At 42.2% G+C, this 17,695-nt stretch overlaps 1 protein-coding gene across 1 annotated transcript in view; it reads right to left on the reverse strand.

Moving 5' to 3' along the window:
- The window catches only part of TDRD3 (tudor domain containing 3), a 223,027-nt gene extending 209,096 nt beyond the window's left edge, over window positions 1-13,931 (reverse strand). The window contains exon 1 of the mRNA XM_063425944.1: window positions 13,750-13,931. Within this exon, the coding sequence (XP_063282014.1) occupies window positions 13,750-13,793 (44 nt within the window). The 5' untranslated portion in view covers window positions 13,794-13,931. The remainder of the gene's footprint in view (window positions 1-13,749) is intronic.
- Window positions 13,932-17,695: the final 3,764 nt, after the last annotated feature.

A 17,695-nucleotide genomic window follows, 5' to 3' on the forward strand; every position in this document is an offset into this window, starting at 1 on the left:
TCAAATACTTAACAAGAGAGCAAAGAGTGATGAAAATCTAAAAAGAGGGAATTGATAATTGAATGGTCCTGAAAAGTCTTGCTGCTCAGCGTTGTTAACAGCTATGCAAACCAGTTCTGTGTGACACTGACAATTATTTCTATTCCTAGTCTTCCAATTGCTCTCTGCTGCATACGCCTTCCTCAAAGCGATGTATTTTACGGAGTGTTAAAATTTTATTTCAAGTTTATTTACCGAGTATCTTCCAACAAAGCCTCTCAAGTATATTGAAGATATTGTAAACAATTGAGGGAGGCACACAAAAAAAAATAAAAAATAAAATAAAAAAAAAATAATAGATTTTCACGCCTCGATTTGGAACATTTGACAAGCTAGTATTTTTTCTTTTTTATTATTATTTTTTTTCTAACCAAGCAATTGTCTGCATCATTTTTTATTTTTTACATCAGGCCGCATGTAAAAAAAAAAGGAGTGACATGGGACTTTTAGCAGATAGAACGAGCAATACGTTGTGGAAAAGCGTGATCGCAAAAAAAAAAAAAAATCAAAGGACTGGGAGCCTAAAATGAACTGTCAAGGTATTTGAAAAGTAAGAATACTGGTTTAATAGTGTAGAAAGGATATTGAAACATGAAGGTTCAAAGAACAGACAACATGAAGTGGAACACAATGAGGCATACCACGCTTGATATTGCAGACATATGAAATAACCGAAAAGAGTACATTTTAAAACGCAGATAAAAAGAAGTTTTCATCAGTTCAAAGAATCTACAAATTAGACTGAATAAAAAACAAATGCTTGCTACATTTTATTAAATAAAACTACCCCAGTCAATATGTAGAGTTATATATATAAGTAAAAGAAGACTAAGTGAAAATACATTTGCATATGACACACAAAAAAAAAAAAAAACATTCTACAAATTATACCTGCATTGAATATGTTTTAAGGTTTCTCTCAGTGGAGAACAAGCAAGAGACAAGAAGTGTATGTGTCTAAAGTAAAATAGGTGAAAAATAAGGAAAATCAGCGGTGTGTGGAACTAGCGCACGCACACAGTATCTCACAAAAGTGAGTACACCCCTCACATTTTTGTAAATTTTTATTATATTGTTTCATGTGACCGCACTGAAGAAATTACACCCTGCTACAATGTAAAGTGTACAGTCTGTATAACAGTGTAAATTCCCTCAAAATAACTCAACAACAGCTATTAATGTCTAAACCATTGGTAACAAAAGTGAGAACACCCCCTAAGAGCATGTGCGCACAGCAATTGGGTATTTTTTTCAATTTACATTGTATACTAGATTGTACATGTGGCAGACATGGAACCTAAGAATTGTTGATTCTATTTTTCACCAGAAACTTTCCTTTACTTGATATCTCACTTTGGACGTTCTCATAACCACGATATAGCCAAATTCATACCAAAGAATACCAATATTTTTAATCTGCAAAAGGTATGAAATATACTTTTAGCAATAATAGTTTGATGCTAGTAATATTAAAAATATTGTAAATTGCAAAGCAAAATCACCAGGAAGCATTTTATATTCTTGGAATGACTAGAAGCACAATAAAAGCATGGACAGAAACAATAGCTAAAATATAAATATGGATTGCAAGCAGACAGCTCAAATATGTCATATTACAATTGATCACAATTATAGTATTAATGATTTAATCACAGATACATAATAAGAAAGTGGTGGCAAAAAATATGACTGGAGGGGGCTACTGAAACAACACTTCTTTTGTTTGTGACCAACTTATTCCTAAATGATCGTCCTCAGAAAATTTCCTTCAAGTTGTTTGTTAATAATCATCAAGATTGAATACATCAAACACAAATCAATTCTAGTAATTAAAGTCAACAGAGTACTTTTAAACACAGAGGCTGGATAATGTGTCAGCAGGAAGCCGTCTTTTATGGACTGCAAAGACCAAATAATCAGACTCTACAGCAACATTCCAAATCATCTAACAGGGTCAATTTGAAGAAGTTGCACAAATAAAAAAAGGAAATAATAGAACAATTTACAACAATTAATTAGATTTTGGGCGCCTTGATGTTCACATCGGTAAAGTATTGGTAAACGTCATAAAAGAATGCAAGATAAAGTAGTTAAATGTGAAATGTCACTATGCTAAAGGAAAAATGCAGAAATCATAACAAGTAACTATATACACACACACACACACACACATACACACACACACACGTGAGTGTATGTATGTATAATTTTATATATATATATATATATATATATATATATATATATATATATATATACACACACACACACACACACACACACACACACACACATACATACACACATATATATATACATATTTACACACACACAAACACACACACTTTTAATCACAATTATTCAACCCCCATTGAATATCAGGTTTACTATCAAAATTTAGACTTTCTGCTGTTTGCATTGAACATATCAAACAAAAGCGATTGAAATAGCTCAACACAATGAATGCTACCAGTGGTTTCCTAAAATTCAACTTATAATGACTTCATAATATTACACAGAGCTCAACATTTATACTCATCACTAGTGAGTGAAAATGTAGCCCTGGCAAGAAATTCACACCTGGAGGATATACTATGGCTTGAAGTGACAATTAACTTTAAAAGCCTATGACAGGGGCGGGGCCTGACCGCCGACGGGATCAGACATGCCGTGTCTGAGCTCCCGCTTCAGGGCTGAAATGTCGGTGCCAACTGGGAGCCAAACCCAAACAGCAACCCATATCGACGATTAACTTGTTCCCCAGCTGTTGGGGTACGCGGGGATACCTCTCAAGACCCTGCCTGGCATCAACAGTAACCTGACAGGGGCCCGGAGCGTGTTGGAGCTTGAGCTAGGACGAGACGGCCGCTCTCCTGGGTCTCCTGTCGGCGTCTGGCTACCCCCCCCCCTTCTGGACCGGGGGGGTTATCCCGGTCTGCACGGGGAGCCACCAATGTGCCAATCTGGGCCTAAAGAATCCACACCACAGTGGATTACCCCCCAAGATGGCCGCTGCACGCAAACCATGTGCGCAACCTGACTGCGGAGGGGACGACCAGCTAGTTCGGGGCAAGTACAGAGATGATGGCACCTCTTACCACAGGTGGGGAGAGAGTGGAGCTGGCATATCTCCTGAACCCCCTGCCCAAAAGCACCATCACGGATATTGCCCGGAGGAAACCGCACAGGGCCGCAACCTGAACCACAGACCGGAACCCTGAAAGCTACTAAAGAGCCGACCTGCCTGCCTGCCTGCGCTCAAGAGCATTACCACGCAGCCATCAGAAACCCGGAGGGAAAAGCAACACACCTGCATGCTGAGGCGACTACCACTGGGACCTGGCATAAAGTCTCCCATATGACCCGCAACACTGAAGCCTCCCAGGAATTTGGTGGAGAGACCGGGCACATACCGAACATGGGAGTCGGCTGATCGTCGCTACCGAAGTGGACTTTTCAGACTACACCTTGCCAATCCCAATTAGAAAAATTGGTTGACCCGGGCATCAGGACTTTACCTGCAATCTGTGGCCACCCACGTAGGCAGACTTCACCTTGGTTCCCACAGTATGATATTATCGCTATTGTTTTTGTACATGTTTCCTTGTGCTGCACTTCTATACCTGTGCTGATGAGGCCGCTAATTTAATTTTCTGCTATACCATAATTGATATTATGTTTGCATGCCTCTATCTACACACTCCATGATATGCTGGGGCAACCCAGGGGTTTACCTCACTAGTTTTACTTTAATGGCTCACCCCAAAAGCTAAATCTCATAATATATACTCTATGTACCTGCATTATACTATTATAAAATAACTGAGTTGTGCGCATGCCCATACTAAAGGGCAGCCATGCAGGATACTATATAATATCCTGTACCTAGCCTAGCTAACACTCTCTTGTTTCCAACATATGCTGCAATATTCAACTGAACCTCATCAGATACATTAAGCCTGTTCATAAAGGAAAAATGTGTAAATACCCATGCCACAGTCTCTAACCTGTATACCCCTATGTACTCTGTTGTGGTGTTTAACACTGTTATGCCTACAAACCACGATGAGAACCAGTACAATAGACGCCATTTCTCAGCTGGTATTTAGCTTGTTCTATAAATCTGATGCAGCTGCCTATAATTACCCATACGTGAAACTACGCTTGAAATATCGTAACCTTAAAAGTTTACAATCGTACCTCTTATCTTGACATAACTGTTCCGACTCTAGCCTGATATTAATATAAAAATGTGCTGTCAAATTGCATGCCATGTTAACCCTACTGTACTTAACCGGCTTCCTAATGCTGTTGTGGCATCGCAAGACAAAATGTTAAATGTCTTTACATGCACAAGAAAAATAAAGAATTAAAAAAAAAAAAAGCCTATGACAATAGCACATGACATATATATATATAGATAGATAATACACACACACACACACACACACACACACTTATATCAAGCCTTTTTACTGCCCTGTTGCCTTTTTCTGATGAGAACACAGTGGGGGGGGGGGGGGGGGGGAATACTACTTTGAGAAATGGTCACAGACTTATCTAAGACTCACCTCCTCCTCTGTCTAAATAGTAATGTTTAATTCCTGGACTGGAACCAAAAATGCTATTACATTCATCACAGGCTGTAGGCAATTACCCATAAAAATATTTTTTGTAGCGGTCCTGCCATTCCTAGTGAATTAGAGATAAGTAATATTTCTCGAAGAGGCTAATAAAGTGATTATATTGAATGATGCCCCCGGGTGCTTTTCTACCATTAAAAGTTAAAACGGTTTTCAAATGGTTTAACAATGAATGGGAGTGTCTGGCCACCCACAGCACAGCCCCTACTGGAAGTATGGCTAATGAGATTACACTTACTTTAAGCCATACAAATTCATAGCTTCCGCGGCAGATGTGATAGGCCCAGAGCAGTGAGATGACACTCTCAGCCAATCACCACTGACTTCTGCTCAGGATAATACTACCTCATTAGACAGAGCAGCACAGAGGGGCAAGGGACTCATTTACCATGAAACTAAAAATGGTTTAATATTGAATGGTGAGATTATGCTTCAATAAAGAAGCTAGCACTTCAATGATAAAGTGATTACAGTACATCGAGTATCCTATACACTTTAAGAATGGATCACTGGGCTAGTTTTATTAACTAAATAATTAGTTACAGGACTTTAGCTAAGAATGTAATTTGGACAATGGCAAGTACCGTAATGTTCTAATAATTACGGATTAGAACAATAATAACCCAATACAGAGCTTTAGCACATAATTAATTTTTCCCATAAATCTACAATGGGGTAGGACAGTATAGACCGCCCTTGGTGAAATATGTTAAGTAAAATATGACAGTGGTTATGTGATTATTTAATAAGCCAGAGGTTTCAGATATTGCAGCTTCTTATATAGGTCAGTAATAGTTCCACACACAATATTTTCCCAAAGAATATCAATAAAAGGAAGGTGGCCTAAGAAAATTTAAAATAAACTTTCTTTAAAGAGACAACAAAAACGGCATAACCACTTCATCTAAATAAAGTTGTTTTTGTGCACTGACCGTCCTTTTTGTCGGACAAAGTTTATATTTCCATGGGTTTTCACTAAAGGGTGAAGTTTCAGGAATTCAATTAATATTTAAAATTAAATACTAAAGTAGAAGAAATTTCAAAAATAAATAAGTAAACCTTCCAGGCCAACTATGCTTTTAGTTTGGCCTTGGATGTGAATTTTGCCATGAATAACCATTTTTAAATGTTGTTATTATTATTGTTTATTGAGGTTTATTTGCATTTAAAACATTATTATATAACACAATATTTAGATCTGCTTCCATCACACATTCATGGAGCAGAGCTAAAGAAAATAGAAAACAAATAATTAATCCAAGTACATGTATACATACATACATACCCCCCACACACACACACAGCCACATGATTATATCGCTGTTTTGTTTAAAGAATGTTATTCCGGAAGCCTTGGGTGATTCATTCCAATCTTATTTGTTAATAAACGTTAACCACTTTTTTAATCCTTTTGTAGAAATACTACTGGAATTTAGAATAATCCCTTCTTCCATCTGTAGTTGGTATGTTATTTGATGTTTAACCCCTTAAGGACACACGACATGTATGACATGTCATGATTCCCTTTTATTCCAGAAGTTTGGTCCTTAAGGGGTTAATATGGGACCATTTGGGTATGTCTTGTTTTCTCCATTTTCTCGCTAAATACATTTTTGCTGCGATCAAGATATGTAAAAGTAAAAATGTAGTTCTTTTATTAATTTTAGGCCATGTGAGATGTAGGATATAGCATTCTAAATCCCAGTTTATCTGGGGGAGCTCTAGGATGAATAACCATTTTTTACTAAACCACACCTCAGGTGGCAGCAGGAGAGCCTGTGTGGAAGTGTCTCCTAACTTTAGTCCTTCATTTTATAAAAGTCTTGACATTCAGTAACATTACACACAGACTGATGCCACCTTAAAGAGAAGGACTGGATCATTTTTCAATGAGAAGCATACATCTGGCAAGGGGCAGCAATTCCCACATGTGTCATAGGTTCCCAGTGCTTCAATATGTGAAGCACTGGATTGGATTGTAATCATTACAACTGATGATCCCAGAAGAGGAGAGGTGGAGTCTGTCCCAGGGCTAGATTACCTGTAAAAACAGTCTATTTTTATTTTATAAGAGGAAAACAATCTAAATAGAAAAAGTATACATTATTTTTTTCCTTAGAGCGTCCCTTAATATATATTTGAACACACAGCCAAGAGGAAGATATAATTAAATGCTATATCACTGTAAAAATTGTAATAGTTTCCATTTAATTAGGTCAAACATAACTTTAACAGCTACATTTTGCTACCTTGTAAAAGAAACATGGGTTCTCACACATGGTTGTAGCACCTAGAGACATTTTTATAGATGTGACAAGTGGTGATTCTGCAAGAGGTTATAGCTAGACAGACACATCACAGCTGATCATTCTGCCAGCAGTAGTGAAGCCCAGCTCATCTGTTCTCTATACCTGCCTGTTCCCTTGTTGGACAAGAATACTAAACACAGCAAGCTCCCAAGAACCATTAGTTCCCAAGCACCGTGTGCTAAATGACAGCAACAGACACATGTACCTTTCACTACAGGTTTTCAGTGCCTGTATATCTTATCTGTCTAATGTAATCTTGAGACTTTGCGATCAACAAGAGATCTTGCTGCGCATTTCAAGCAGGTAACATTCATGACCAACACTTTAATGACTTTACAGATAGATTACGGATTTGTAATATGAAAAGAAAATCAGTGGCAAGCATAAGCAGTACAATATTAAATGTGGAGCCTAAAACCTTTACCAACCTTCCAAATTACATCAGCACTTCATTTAATCCACTCAATAAAAAATAAAAAAATAAAGATGTTTAATACATGCAACACAAAATCTGCATGTTTTAAATAGAGGACGCATTGTTACCTTTGCAATGTAAAGGCCAATCATCAATCAGGATTACTCTAAGCACAATTACCACTTTAAAGTGGTCATAGTACCTGGAGTCTGTATGTGTGTTTCACAAGTGCATTTCATCATTAACTGCATGTTCACAGTTCAATAAAAATCATAAAAAAAAATGGTTGGCAATAATAATCATCATCAATAATGAAAATAAAACAATACTGGCTGTCACCCTGCTATATATAGGCAACTTCAAGCATATAATATATAAATATAGAGGGCGCTACAATATCTATATAAAATACAAATATTTATTAGAAACAAAGTATCATTAGCATGTACGGATTAAAACTCATGTGACAGATCAGGGAGAAAGCATGTAACCAAAGCATGCGCCAAAGTCCTAGTGAGTTTGAATGTAGCACGCTGGTACCAGGTATAGAAACACTTGGGATAGTAGCCTAGTTTGGTATACGCAATGGTCTAAGCCAGCAGCTCCCAAACTGTGTGCCGCGACGGGAACATAGTAGCGCTGCAAAATATTTTTCTGGTGCTATGATCATATGATCTCCCTCTCCGGCCTGCTAGCACTGTAATGCTGGCAGCCGGCAGGGGAGGGAGAGAGGACCCGGGAAACTCTAACTTGCAGCCCTGCCGGGCACTCCTCTTGCGAGCTCGGAGCATTGCCACGGTTACAACGGCAACGCTCTGAATCTCGCTAGACTGAACTCTAGCAGGTCCTGAGGCTGCTAGAGTTCACTCTTCCACCAGGGATTGCAGGAAATGTCCCCCCGCCCAGGCAAAGGAAAGCAGGGAACGTACCCCCTTACACACACACACACACACTACATCCTTCACAAACACAACGCACCCCCCATACACACCACTGCCCCTATCCTCTAGTAAAGCGCCTACCCCGGCAGACCCCAGGTAAGTTGTCAAACTGTTCTTAAACAGTTTGACTACTAACCGTGGGAGGGCACAACAGCACTCCTGGCACCATAACCACTACAGCACACTGTTATTGTGCCTGGATTGTTTCTTTAAATGATCTACAAGTGCCCCTCCCGAAATTAGGTTCTGGATCCACCCCTGACAAGGAAACATTTGACTTGGGCCTTGGAACAATCTTAAAACATTATGGGTGCCTTGAACCTAAAGAGTTTGGAAACTGCTGGTCTAAGCAATCTGGTCAAACTCCGTTTAATAATACTCTAGGTGAAAGTCTCAACTGTACCAACATGTTCGATTAGGAAAAAGAAGCTTTATGGCTATTACAACATTTCATAGAGAAAGGATATCTCCCTGAGGTTTTGGATAAGGCTTACTCAAAAGCAGGAGAATGAAAATAGAGCAAAATGCCTTTTGGGGGAAGGGGGGGCAGGGGAGGGGAGAAGAATAGCAGGCTAAAATCCGTGAAGCAGTTGAAATACGTCATACTGACACCCATGAATCTATATTTGAACTTGTTGCACACCACCCCCATAAGATCCAAGGCTATGGTCAAAGATTTAATATTAGCACCAGGGAGTATATTGGTCATAAAGGACCAATTTTTGGAGATTGACTTCAACTATTGTTTTGATGAGATTATTGCCATGATTTTAAATAGTGGCTTGTGCTCACACAGGATCCATGGTTGGAATTATAATAATACAGACACGGGCGTCAGGCATACACACAACCACCGGACCACCAAGGAGTGTAGTGTCCCCTTCCCTGACCACAGGTAGGGGGTTTAAAAAACCACGGGACGACCTTGGGAGTGTAATGCCTGGCAGGCAGGGAGGGGGAAAGAATATTGGTACCAGGTATCGGCCTGAAAGGTCAAATTATCGGACCTAAAAATCAATATCGGTCGAACCCTATCTGCTAGCCACAAGATTCACTGCAATAACACATTTGTGTTTATCTTTTGATTTGTACCGGTTGGCAACCGTATGTGTGGCACACCTCCAGGTCTTTAAAGTCCAGATATAGAGAGCACAGTTTATCAAGAAAAGACGTTATAGTTTTTTTTTTATTAATCTCTACTGTACTTCTGAGGGCAACTGTGTTTCATTGTCTTTGTATGTACACTAAACAGTAATAATAAAGTTGAATCTGAATGTCTGCAATAGTAACTAATTTCCAAGCATTGCACAACAGCAATCTCAAAGATATCTGGGTAATGGGAATAGAGTGGGTCCCACTAGAATGGGATGTTGTAAGGAGAAAAAAGGTTAACTGCAGAAACTAATTTGATTTTAAAGTGGGCTCTTTGTTACTGAATTATCTTAAAGGACCACTATAGTGCCAGGAAAACAAACTCGTTTTCCTAGCACTAAAGGGTCCTTAGGTCCCCCCACCTTCAGGGTCCCACTCATGCTGGGCTGAAGGGGGAGAAATCTCTCAGCGCTGGGGAAATCACCTCCCTCTTCCGACGTCAGCGCCAAATGCCATGCACGCATTCATTCAGTCCATAGGAAAGCATTACTCCATGCTTTCCTATGGACGTCAACGTCTTCTCACTGTGATTTTCAGTGAGAAACGTGGAAGAGCCTCTAGCGGCTGTCAGTGAGACAGCCACTAGGGGCTGGATTAAACCTAATGTAATCCAGTGAGAAACGCGGAAGCGCCTCTAGCGGCTGTCAGTGAGACAGCCACTAGAGGCTGGAGTAACCCTAATGTAAACATAGCAGTTTCTCTGAAGCTGCTCTGTTTACAGCTGCAGGGTTAACCCTAGATGGACCTGGCACCTAGACTACTTCATTGAGCTGAAGTGGTGTGGGTGCCTATAGTGGTCCTTTAACGATGAATTGGATTTTTATTTTTTATATAAAATATTTCCTACACAGCAATCACATAATGTAGTGTGCATCATTTAAGTTTTAAATAATATTGTATGTTTTGCTATGATAAATGTACTTTTGTCAACCCTGATCTAAATATCACATCCTCCCCCCCCCCACCCCCTTTTACATTTTCAGTGTGGAGACTGTGATGTGGAGGTTGCTCTAAGAATTAATTGGGATGCCTGATTTTTTTTAGGAATCCTGTTACTTTTAAGAATAAGTTGGGAATCCTTGTTTTTATCCCACCCTCTGACTTGGGCTGCATTACATGAACACTATATGGTCAGGAATACAAACATGTATTCCTGACCCTATAGTGTTGTAAACCACCATTTAGGTAGCTTGTCCCCCTTAAAAATAATAAAACATCCTTTTTTTCCAGCTCTGCGCAGGTGCTGACCCCGCCCCAACTCCATGGCTGAGATCAATCCAATGCTTTCCTATGACGCTAGCCAATCAGCAGCTTTTTAAAGAGATGCATTGAATCAATGCATCTCTATGGAGAAAGTTCAGCATCTGAGTGAATGGCACTGGAGTTGTCCCTAGGGAGCAATGTAAACACTGCCTTTTTTTCTGAAAAGGCAGTGTTTACATGAAAATGCTTGCAGGGACTGACTATACTCACCAGAACAACTACATTAAGCTGTAGTTGTTCTGGTGACTACAGTGTTCCTTTAAAAAGAACATGGCTGACTACTGTCTATCAGCATATCTTGACAAAGTCTCCAAGTGAAACAAAATGTTAAAATTTGGCTTCTACAAATCAGTATGATGTGGATCCCTTCCCTTTGTGTATTACAAATATACAGAGGCTAAGAGGACTCTGATGAGAGAGGGAGGAAGTGGAGATTCAATTTTCCCCTTGTAGGAAGAAACGCATGAAATATTTGCCAGTATGCAGTGTGCACCAACAACAGACATAACTTTTGCACAGAATTGACATAAGGCAGCTTGGTTTTACCTGCCTAAGTCACGTATGCCTTGGTTGTAACTAGCCCTCAGCACAAAATAGCAAATATCTACCAAAATGATCCCTTCTAAAAGTAGAAATGGCCATGGTACTTGGAGCATCCTGACAAGGAGAGAAGAGACAGTTTGTTCAGGGCAGCTTCCAGTGTCTCTTTCCTGCTGCTGCACAATGATGTCCTGTTTCTGTCATTAGTGGACTGGTCTAAAACTGAGATGAGTATGTACATGGTGGTGGGGGAGAGGTGTGCCCAATAATGCAATCTGACCAAGTTTATAGTAAATTAATCAACTTTTATTACACACTTTTAAAAGCTTTTCTTGCTTTAGTTAGGTTTGTATATTTGTTTAAAAGTGTATGCTTGCAGATCTAAAAAAAATAATAGTCGCCAAGTGATAGAAGTCCCTTTAAGTTAAAGTTTTCTCATCTAGTTTATGGTACTGAGACGCTTCAGTCTTCGTCAGCATGTCTGCTGATGTCTTCCACAAGTTCCTCCAATCAAATGCTTTTCATAGAAAAGGATTAGAGAGGAGATACACATGCATGGCATAACATCAATCTCATCCAATCAAATGATGCTTTGAGGAAGACACCCACTACAGATTTATTTAACCCTTCAATGTAAACATTGCTGTTTCTACAAAACAGAAATTATTTACAATGAAGGTTAAAATGGCAGGGCAACTGCTTCCAGACCACTTAATTGAGACGAAATAGTCTGCCTTCAGTAATCCTTTAATATGGAGTTGCACCCCCCTCCCCAGACATACCCATCCTTCTTTGCAGGGATAACAACCACTGCTTTTCTGAGGCTTTGCAAAGGATTTTGGATTGTATCTGTGAATATTTGTGCCTATTTAGTCAAACAAATTATACTTGGCGATTAACAGTTCATCCTAAAGGTTTTCAATACGTATGAGGTTAGGGCAATGTGCAGGCCACTCATGTTCCTCCCCAACATACAAAACTGTTGCAAACACCAAATTGTCTAAAAAGTCTTTGTATCCTGCTATATAAAGAAACTTCACAGGAACTAAAAGGCATAGACCTGAAAAAAATACCTTAGACCCCTATCCCTACTCAACAAAATTTACAGTAAGCACTATGAATTCCAATAGTGGTCTACTGTCACCTGCCACACCCAGATTATTCAGCTGGAGTTTGGCACTGCACATGTTAATATGAGGCTTATGTACAGGAAGAGGGTTGGGGCCAGATGCCTGGTTGGAAAAGGTGGTAAGTGCTTTTTGGTACCTTGGTATTTGGTCATTTAATATGTCTGCAAAACTTCAAACATTCAGTGTTTGTATGTGAAATGGATTGTGTGGTGTGTACTGCATAGAGTGGAGTATTGTATGGGAACTGAATAGTATATTTAAGATATGTCTGTAAGCTGCATGCTGTGTCTTTAGGAGTCTAAATTACATTCTGGGTGTTTCTGAGTTATTAACAAATGCTCTACTGAGTCACCAGTTGGACCTGTCCCATACTTCCCAACATTGTTTGTCCCAGAATTGGGATGTCGGTGGAAGGGCAGTAAAGGGATTGTGTCACTGGCTCTGTCCAAATGGGGCAGACCCGCCCGTGAGGAGGGCATGTCCGTCTACATTACTTGGTGCCTGGTGCAGGCTGATTGCCAATCATTTTAGCTGACCTCTTCTCCCCCGCCGACGTCAGCTCTCGAGTGGAGTCGAATGCAGAGGCACACGCACACATTCAAACCCGCCCACAGGAAAGCATTACTCAATGCTTTCCTACGGGGATCTTATTTGACACTTGACTCCTTGAGGTCATCCAGCGTCAGATAAGTGTGAATTACTCTGTGTAAATCGCAGAGACAACCACTAGAGGCTGGATTAACCCTGCAGTGTAAACATTAGTTTTCAACTGCAGGGTTAAAACTAGGGACACCTGGCACCCAGACCACTTCATTGAGCTGAAGTGGTCTGGTTGCTTATAGTGGTCCTAGGCGGTAAAAGCATTATAGAACATCTGGAGTTGCCAAAGATTGTTCTACACCTGTCCTAGAAATTATAACTCGCTAACAGAAAGCTAACCAATAAATCATGTGTTGAACAAAACAAATCTAATTATCAAAATACCAAAAAAATAACTAAACCTTAATTGATGAAATTCCCAGCAGCAGTGTTTAAACCCCAGCATGGCTAGGTACCACTTTCTTGCTGCTCCCCCGCATTATTAACATGTGTGTGTCCTGAGAACAATACTGGTGAGTCTGTCAAACCCTGTGTGCCATCAAGCACCCCATTCACACCTCTCCCGTCTCCCTCACTCTGCTGTATATCTATCCCACTGTCTGGGAACCCATGCCCAGTCTGTGCCTTGCTGGTGCCCCCGGTATACACATTGTCACACTTTTAATCACGTGCACAGAGTGAGCCAGGACACAGACAGTGAGCCCCCTGTTATCTTACCATCCCTCCTCCTCCGCCAAGGATAGACATGTGACATCTGCCATGGCCGTCCGTTCTGGAAAGCGACACCCACCGACCGCCCACGAGCTGCCCCCGCCGAGCCAATGGAACGTTTAATTAATGTTACTACTGGTGCCCGACTTCGGTGACACCTCATCGAGCCGCGCGCGTCCCCGGCTTATGACGCGTTGGTAAAACAATGGGCGACAAGGATATGGAGAGCCAACGGGCGCTCTGCCCTGACCGAGCAACAGGCCAATCAGCGCTCAGCGGTGACGAAGTGAGAGCGCGACGCCAGCCGCCGCATCCTGCAATGTGCTCGAAGCCGTCGCGGCCATTGCAAGTAAGGGCAGAGCGTCGGGCACGAGGCATGATGCAGTACAAGGGACTCACCTCATGTAAAAGATGGGTATCAGCTCCTCAGCAAAACAAGTGCCTACTGAGACACTGCACAGGAGCTACACCGAGATAAAGGTGTCACTTCAACGGGACAAGCTGAAAAGCGACAGAAATTCCAATACAATCACTGTAAAGACATAGGAAGATGTAGGGAGTACTTCAGATAGTTAAAGGGACACACTAGTACCATAGTCACTTGTGCTCATTGAAATGGTTATGGTGCCTGGTGTCCCCTGGTTTAGTCATTGCTCAGCCCCTCTTTGCCACTTGGGCTCATGTTTGAGTAGCAGTGGGTGGGTGTGATAGGCTGCAATTAGCCCTTTTTTTACTTTAAAATCTGAAAGACCGAATTAGGCAAAAATGGGCAGATCTGGAGAAATTTTCCAATCCAGGTACACTCACAGCAAGGCTGTATGAGTCTAGATTTTACCATTAAGATTTGTACTTGCTACAATTCAGAGTTTAGAGAATGAACTCCTCCTTCTCATGTAGGAACCAATGTTTGGCACAGTGTGGCAAATGGAAAGCTTTCACTGCTTTTTCTCACCCTGTTCTCAGTCAGTATATAGCTGTGGATATCCTTTCCTAAGGAATGGTTTTATGGGATGTTCCATAGACACCCACATAAACACGCATTCGTGCAAGAGTAGCGACCAGGGGAGGGCTGGCAGCCTTAGGCCTGGGGGGCAAAACCAGTCAAGTGGCCCATTGCGCCACCAAATCAGTTCACCATCCATGCCCACCTTTTCCTGATTTTATAACGGATATTGATGTTATGCTAATCCGTAGCTCTTTGCCATACCCGCTCCTTCATGGCTCTGACTTTCAATGTTGTCAGAGCACAGGCTGAGAATCTCTGAGCCTGTGCTCTGACTCACTAACTGAGCGCCGGAACCACGAGGGAGAGGATATGATCTGACTGCACCTACTGCTGGTGCGCACCAGTGGACCACCAGCGAATCGTTTAAATTAAATATGCTGGTGTACCCAACTTGTGAGCTGTGTTGGCCGCCGGGTGCCTCTGTTGTCATGGCACCCTGCGTGACTGCACAGCTTGCCCACCCCAACGGCTGGCCCTGCTGACACACACTGATGTTACTACTTAGACATCCCTCAATATTAATACAGACATCAGAGTAAACACCAATAAACTGTGGAAACAGAGCTGATCCCCCCAAATTTATAAAGGTTTGCTTAGAGGATTTATTCAAGATTAAATCATGCCTCCTCCTCTCTCCCCCATGCGCTGCTCTGTAGGCTGGGAGGAAGTGAAGAGTAATCACAGTCTCCCAGCACAATGCCACCTGTGGCTGCATGGGGAACAGCTGTTTAATGTAATGCTTGCAGGACGGCTAGCTGCCGCAGAACCTCTTTGTTTCCGTCTCTGCAAAGGGCTCCAGGCACTGCTTGTTGTGAGTGTGAGCCACTGTAAATTAGGGGCAGAGGGCACTTGCACTGCGGTCAAGACGGGTCTGGGCAGAAGGAAAGTACAGTGCAATCAGTGCACTCCCCTCCTGTGGGTCACCAGTACACTGGTGCACCTGCCCAGGATCAGAGCCGGTGCAAGGATTTTTGCCGCCCTAGACAAAATATAAATTTGCCGCCCCCCCCATGTGACATCACAATGCCCCACCCATATGATCTGCCATATGAACTAACGCCAGTGCTGCACACAGTGTGTGTTTACATTAAAAAGCCTGCAGGGACCAGCTATAGACACCAGAACCACTTCATTAAGCTATAGTGTCCCTTTAATGTGAGGTAAATTATAGATTAGTGTCACTAATAATATACTAGATTGCCTACTTACAATTAGATGAGGATGATGATGGGCTGCAGTTTGGCTCCACTGGTCTGGTGTAGAACAGGATCTCTGGAGGCTGTTTGCAACTGTGGTCACAAAATTCAATGTTCTGGGAGAATTGGAAGCAGCTCCATTTTTGGGGGCCTCTTACACAGCTCAAGGTCTGGGCCCCAGTGCCTGACGGTGAGTATGCCCATAAGGCCCACTCATAAGTCCACTTATATGTTCCACCCACCCATGAGTTCGCTCACAGGGAGTGGAGTGTGTAGGGGATGTGTTATGTGTTATTGTAGAGGATCTAATATGTGTGCTTATGGTATGTAGTGTATAGGGATACCAGTTTGTGCAGGTGATGCAGTGTGTATTTGTGTATAAGGGATGTATTATGTGTTTCTGGTTGTGTGTAAGGGATGCATTGTGTGAATCTGTGTTTGTATGCATAAGGGATGCAATGTGTGTGTTTGTATGTGTGTGCATTGAGTGTAAGAGATGCATTGTGTTTCTGTGTGTATGTAAGAAAAACAGTGTGTGTGTTTGCATGTGTGTGTAAGGGTTTGCATTGTATGTTTCTGTGTATGTGTGCAAATGATGCATTGTCTTTGTGTGTAAGGGTTGCATTGTGTGTGTGTGTGTGTGTGTGTGTAATGGATGCATTGTGTGTTTCTCTGTGTGTAAGGGAAGCATGTTGTGTTTCTGTGTATGTATAGGGATGCATTGTGTGTTTCTGTGTATGTATAGGGATGCATTGTGTGTGTGTGTGTGTGTGTGTGTGTGCGTAGTGTGAAAGAGCTCCCTGTCTTGCCCCCTGTCCTATAGAGCTGTCCCTTCTGTCCCTTAGAGCTCTCCCCTGCCCCTTAGTGGTTTCTCCTCTCCCCCACCCTCCCCTAGCGGTCTCTTCTCACACTCACCCACCCTCCCTGTGCTCTTCTCATCCCCCCTCCACCCTCCCTGTGTTCTTCTCACTCCTCCCTCTGTGTGTTCTCCTCACCCCCCCTGTGTTCTTCTTACCCCCCTCCTCCCTGTGTTCTTCTTACTTCCCCCCTTGTTCTTCTTACTCCACCCCCTTGTTCTTCTTACTCCCCCCTTGTTCTTCTTATTACTCCCCCCTTCTTCTTACTCCCCCCTTCTCCTTCTTCTTACTCCCCCTTCTTCTTCTTCTTACTCCCCCCTTCTTCTTCTTAACCCTCCTACTTCTTCTTACTCCCCTTCTTCTTATCCCTTCTTCTTCTTAACCCCTTCTTCTAATTACTTCCCACTCTTGTTCTTCTTACTCCCCACTCTTTTTCTTACTCCCCCTTCTTCTTCTTACCCCCTCTTTTTCTTTTCTCCCCTCCTTCTTACACTCACCCCTCCCCTCTTTTTACTCCCCCTCCTCTTACTCCGCCCCTCCCCTTACTCCGCCCCTCCCCTTACTACCCCCCTCCCCTCTTACTCCCCCCTCTTATTATCCCCCCCCTTTTCTTACTCCCCCCTTCTTCTTACTCTCCCCCCTCGCCTCTTCTTACTCCCCCCATCTTCTTACTCCCCCCTCCCCTCTTACTCCCCCCTCTTCTTACTCCCCTCTCCCCTCTTCCTACTCCCCCCCTTCCCTCTTCTTACTCTCCCCCCTCCCCTCTTCTTACTCCCCCTTCCCTCCCCTCCTCTTACCTCTCCCCCCTCCCCTTACTCCCCCCCTCCCCTCCCCTTACTCCCCCTCCTCTTACTCTCCCCCTCCCTTCCTCTTACTCCCCCCTCCCTTCTTCT

The sequence above is a fragment of the Pelobates fuscus genome, chromosome 1 (genome assembly GCF_036172605.1).
Source record: "Pelobates fuscus isolate aPelFus1 chromosome 1, aPelFus1.pri, whole genome shotgun sequence".
Lineage (NCBI taxonomy): Eukaryota > Metazoa > Chordata > Amphibia > Anura > Pelobatidae > Pelobates > Pelobates fuscus.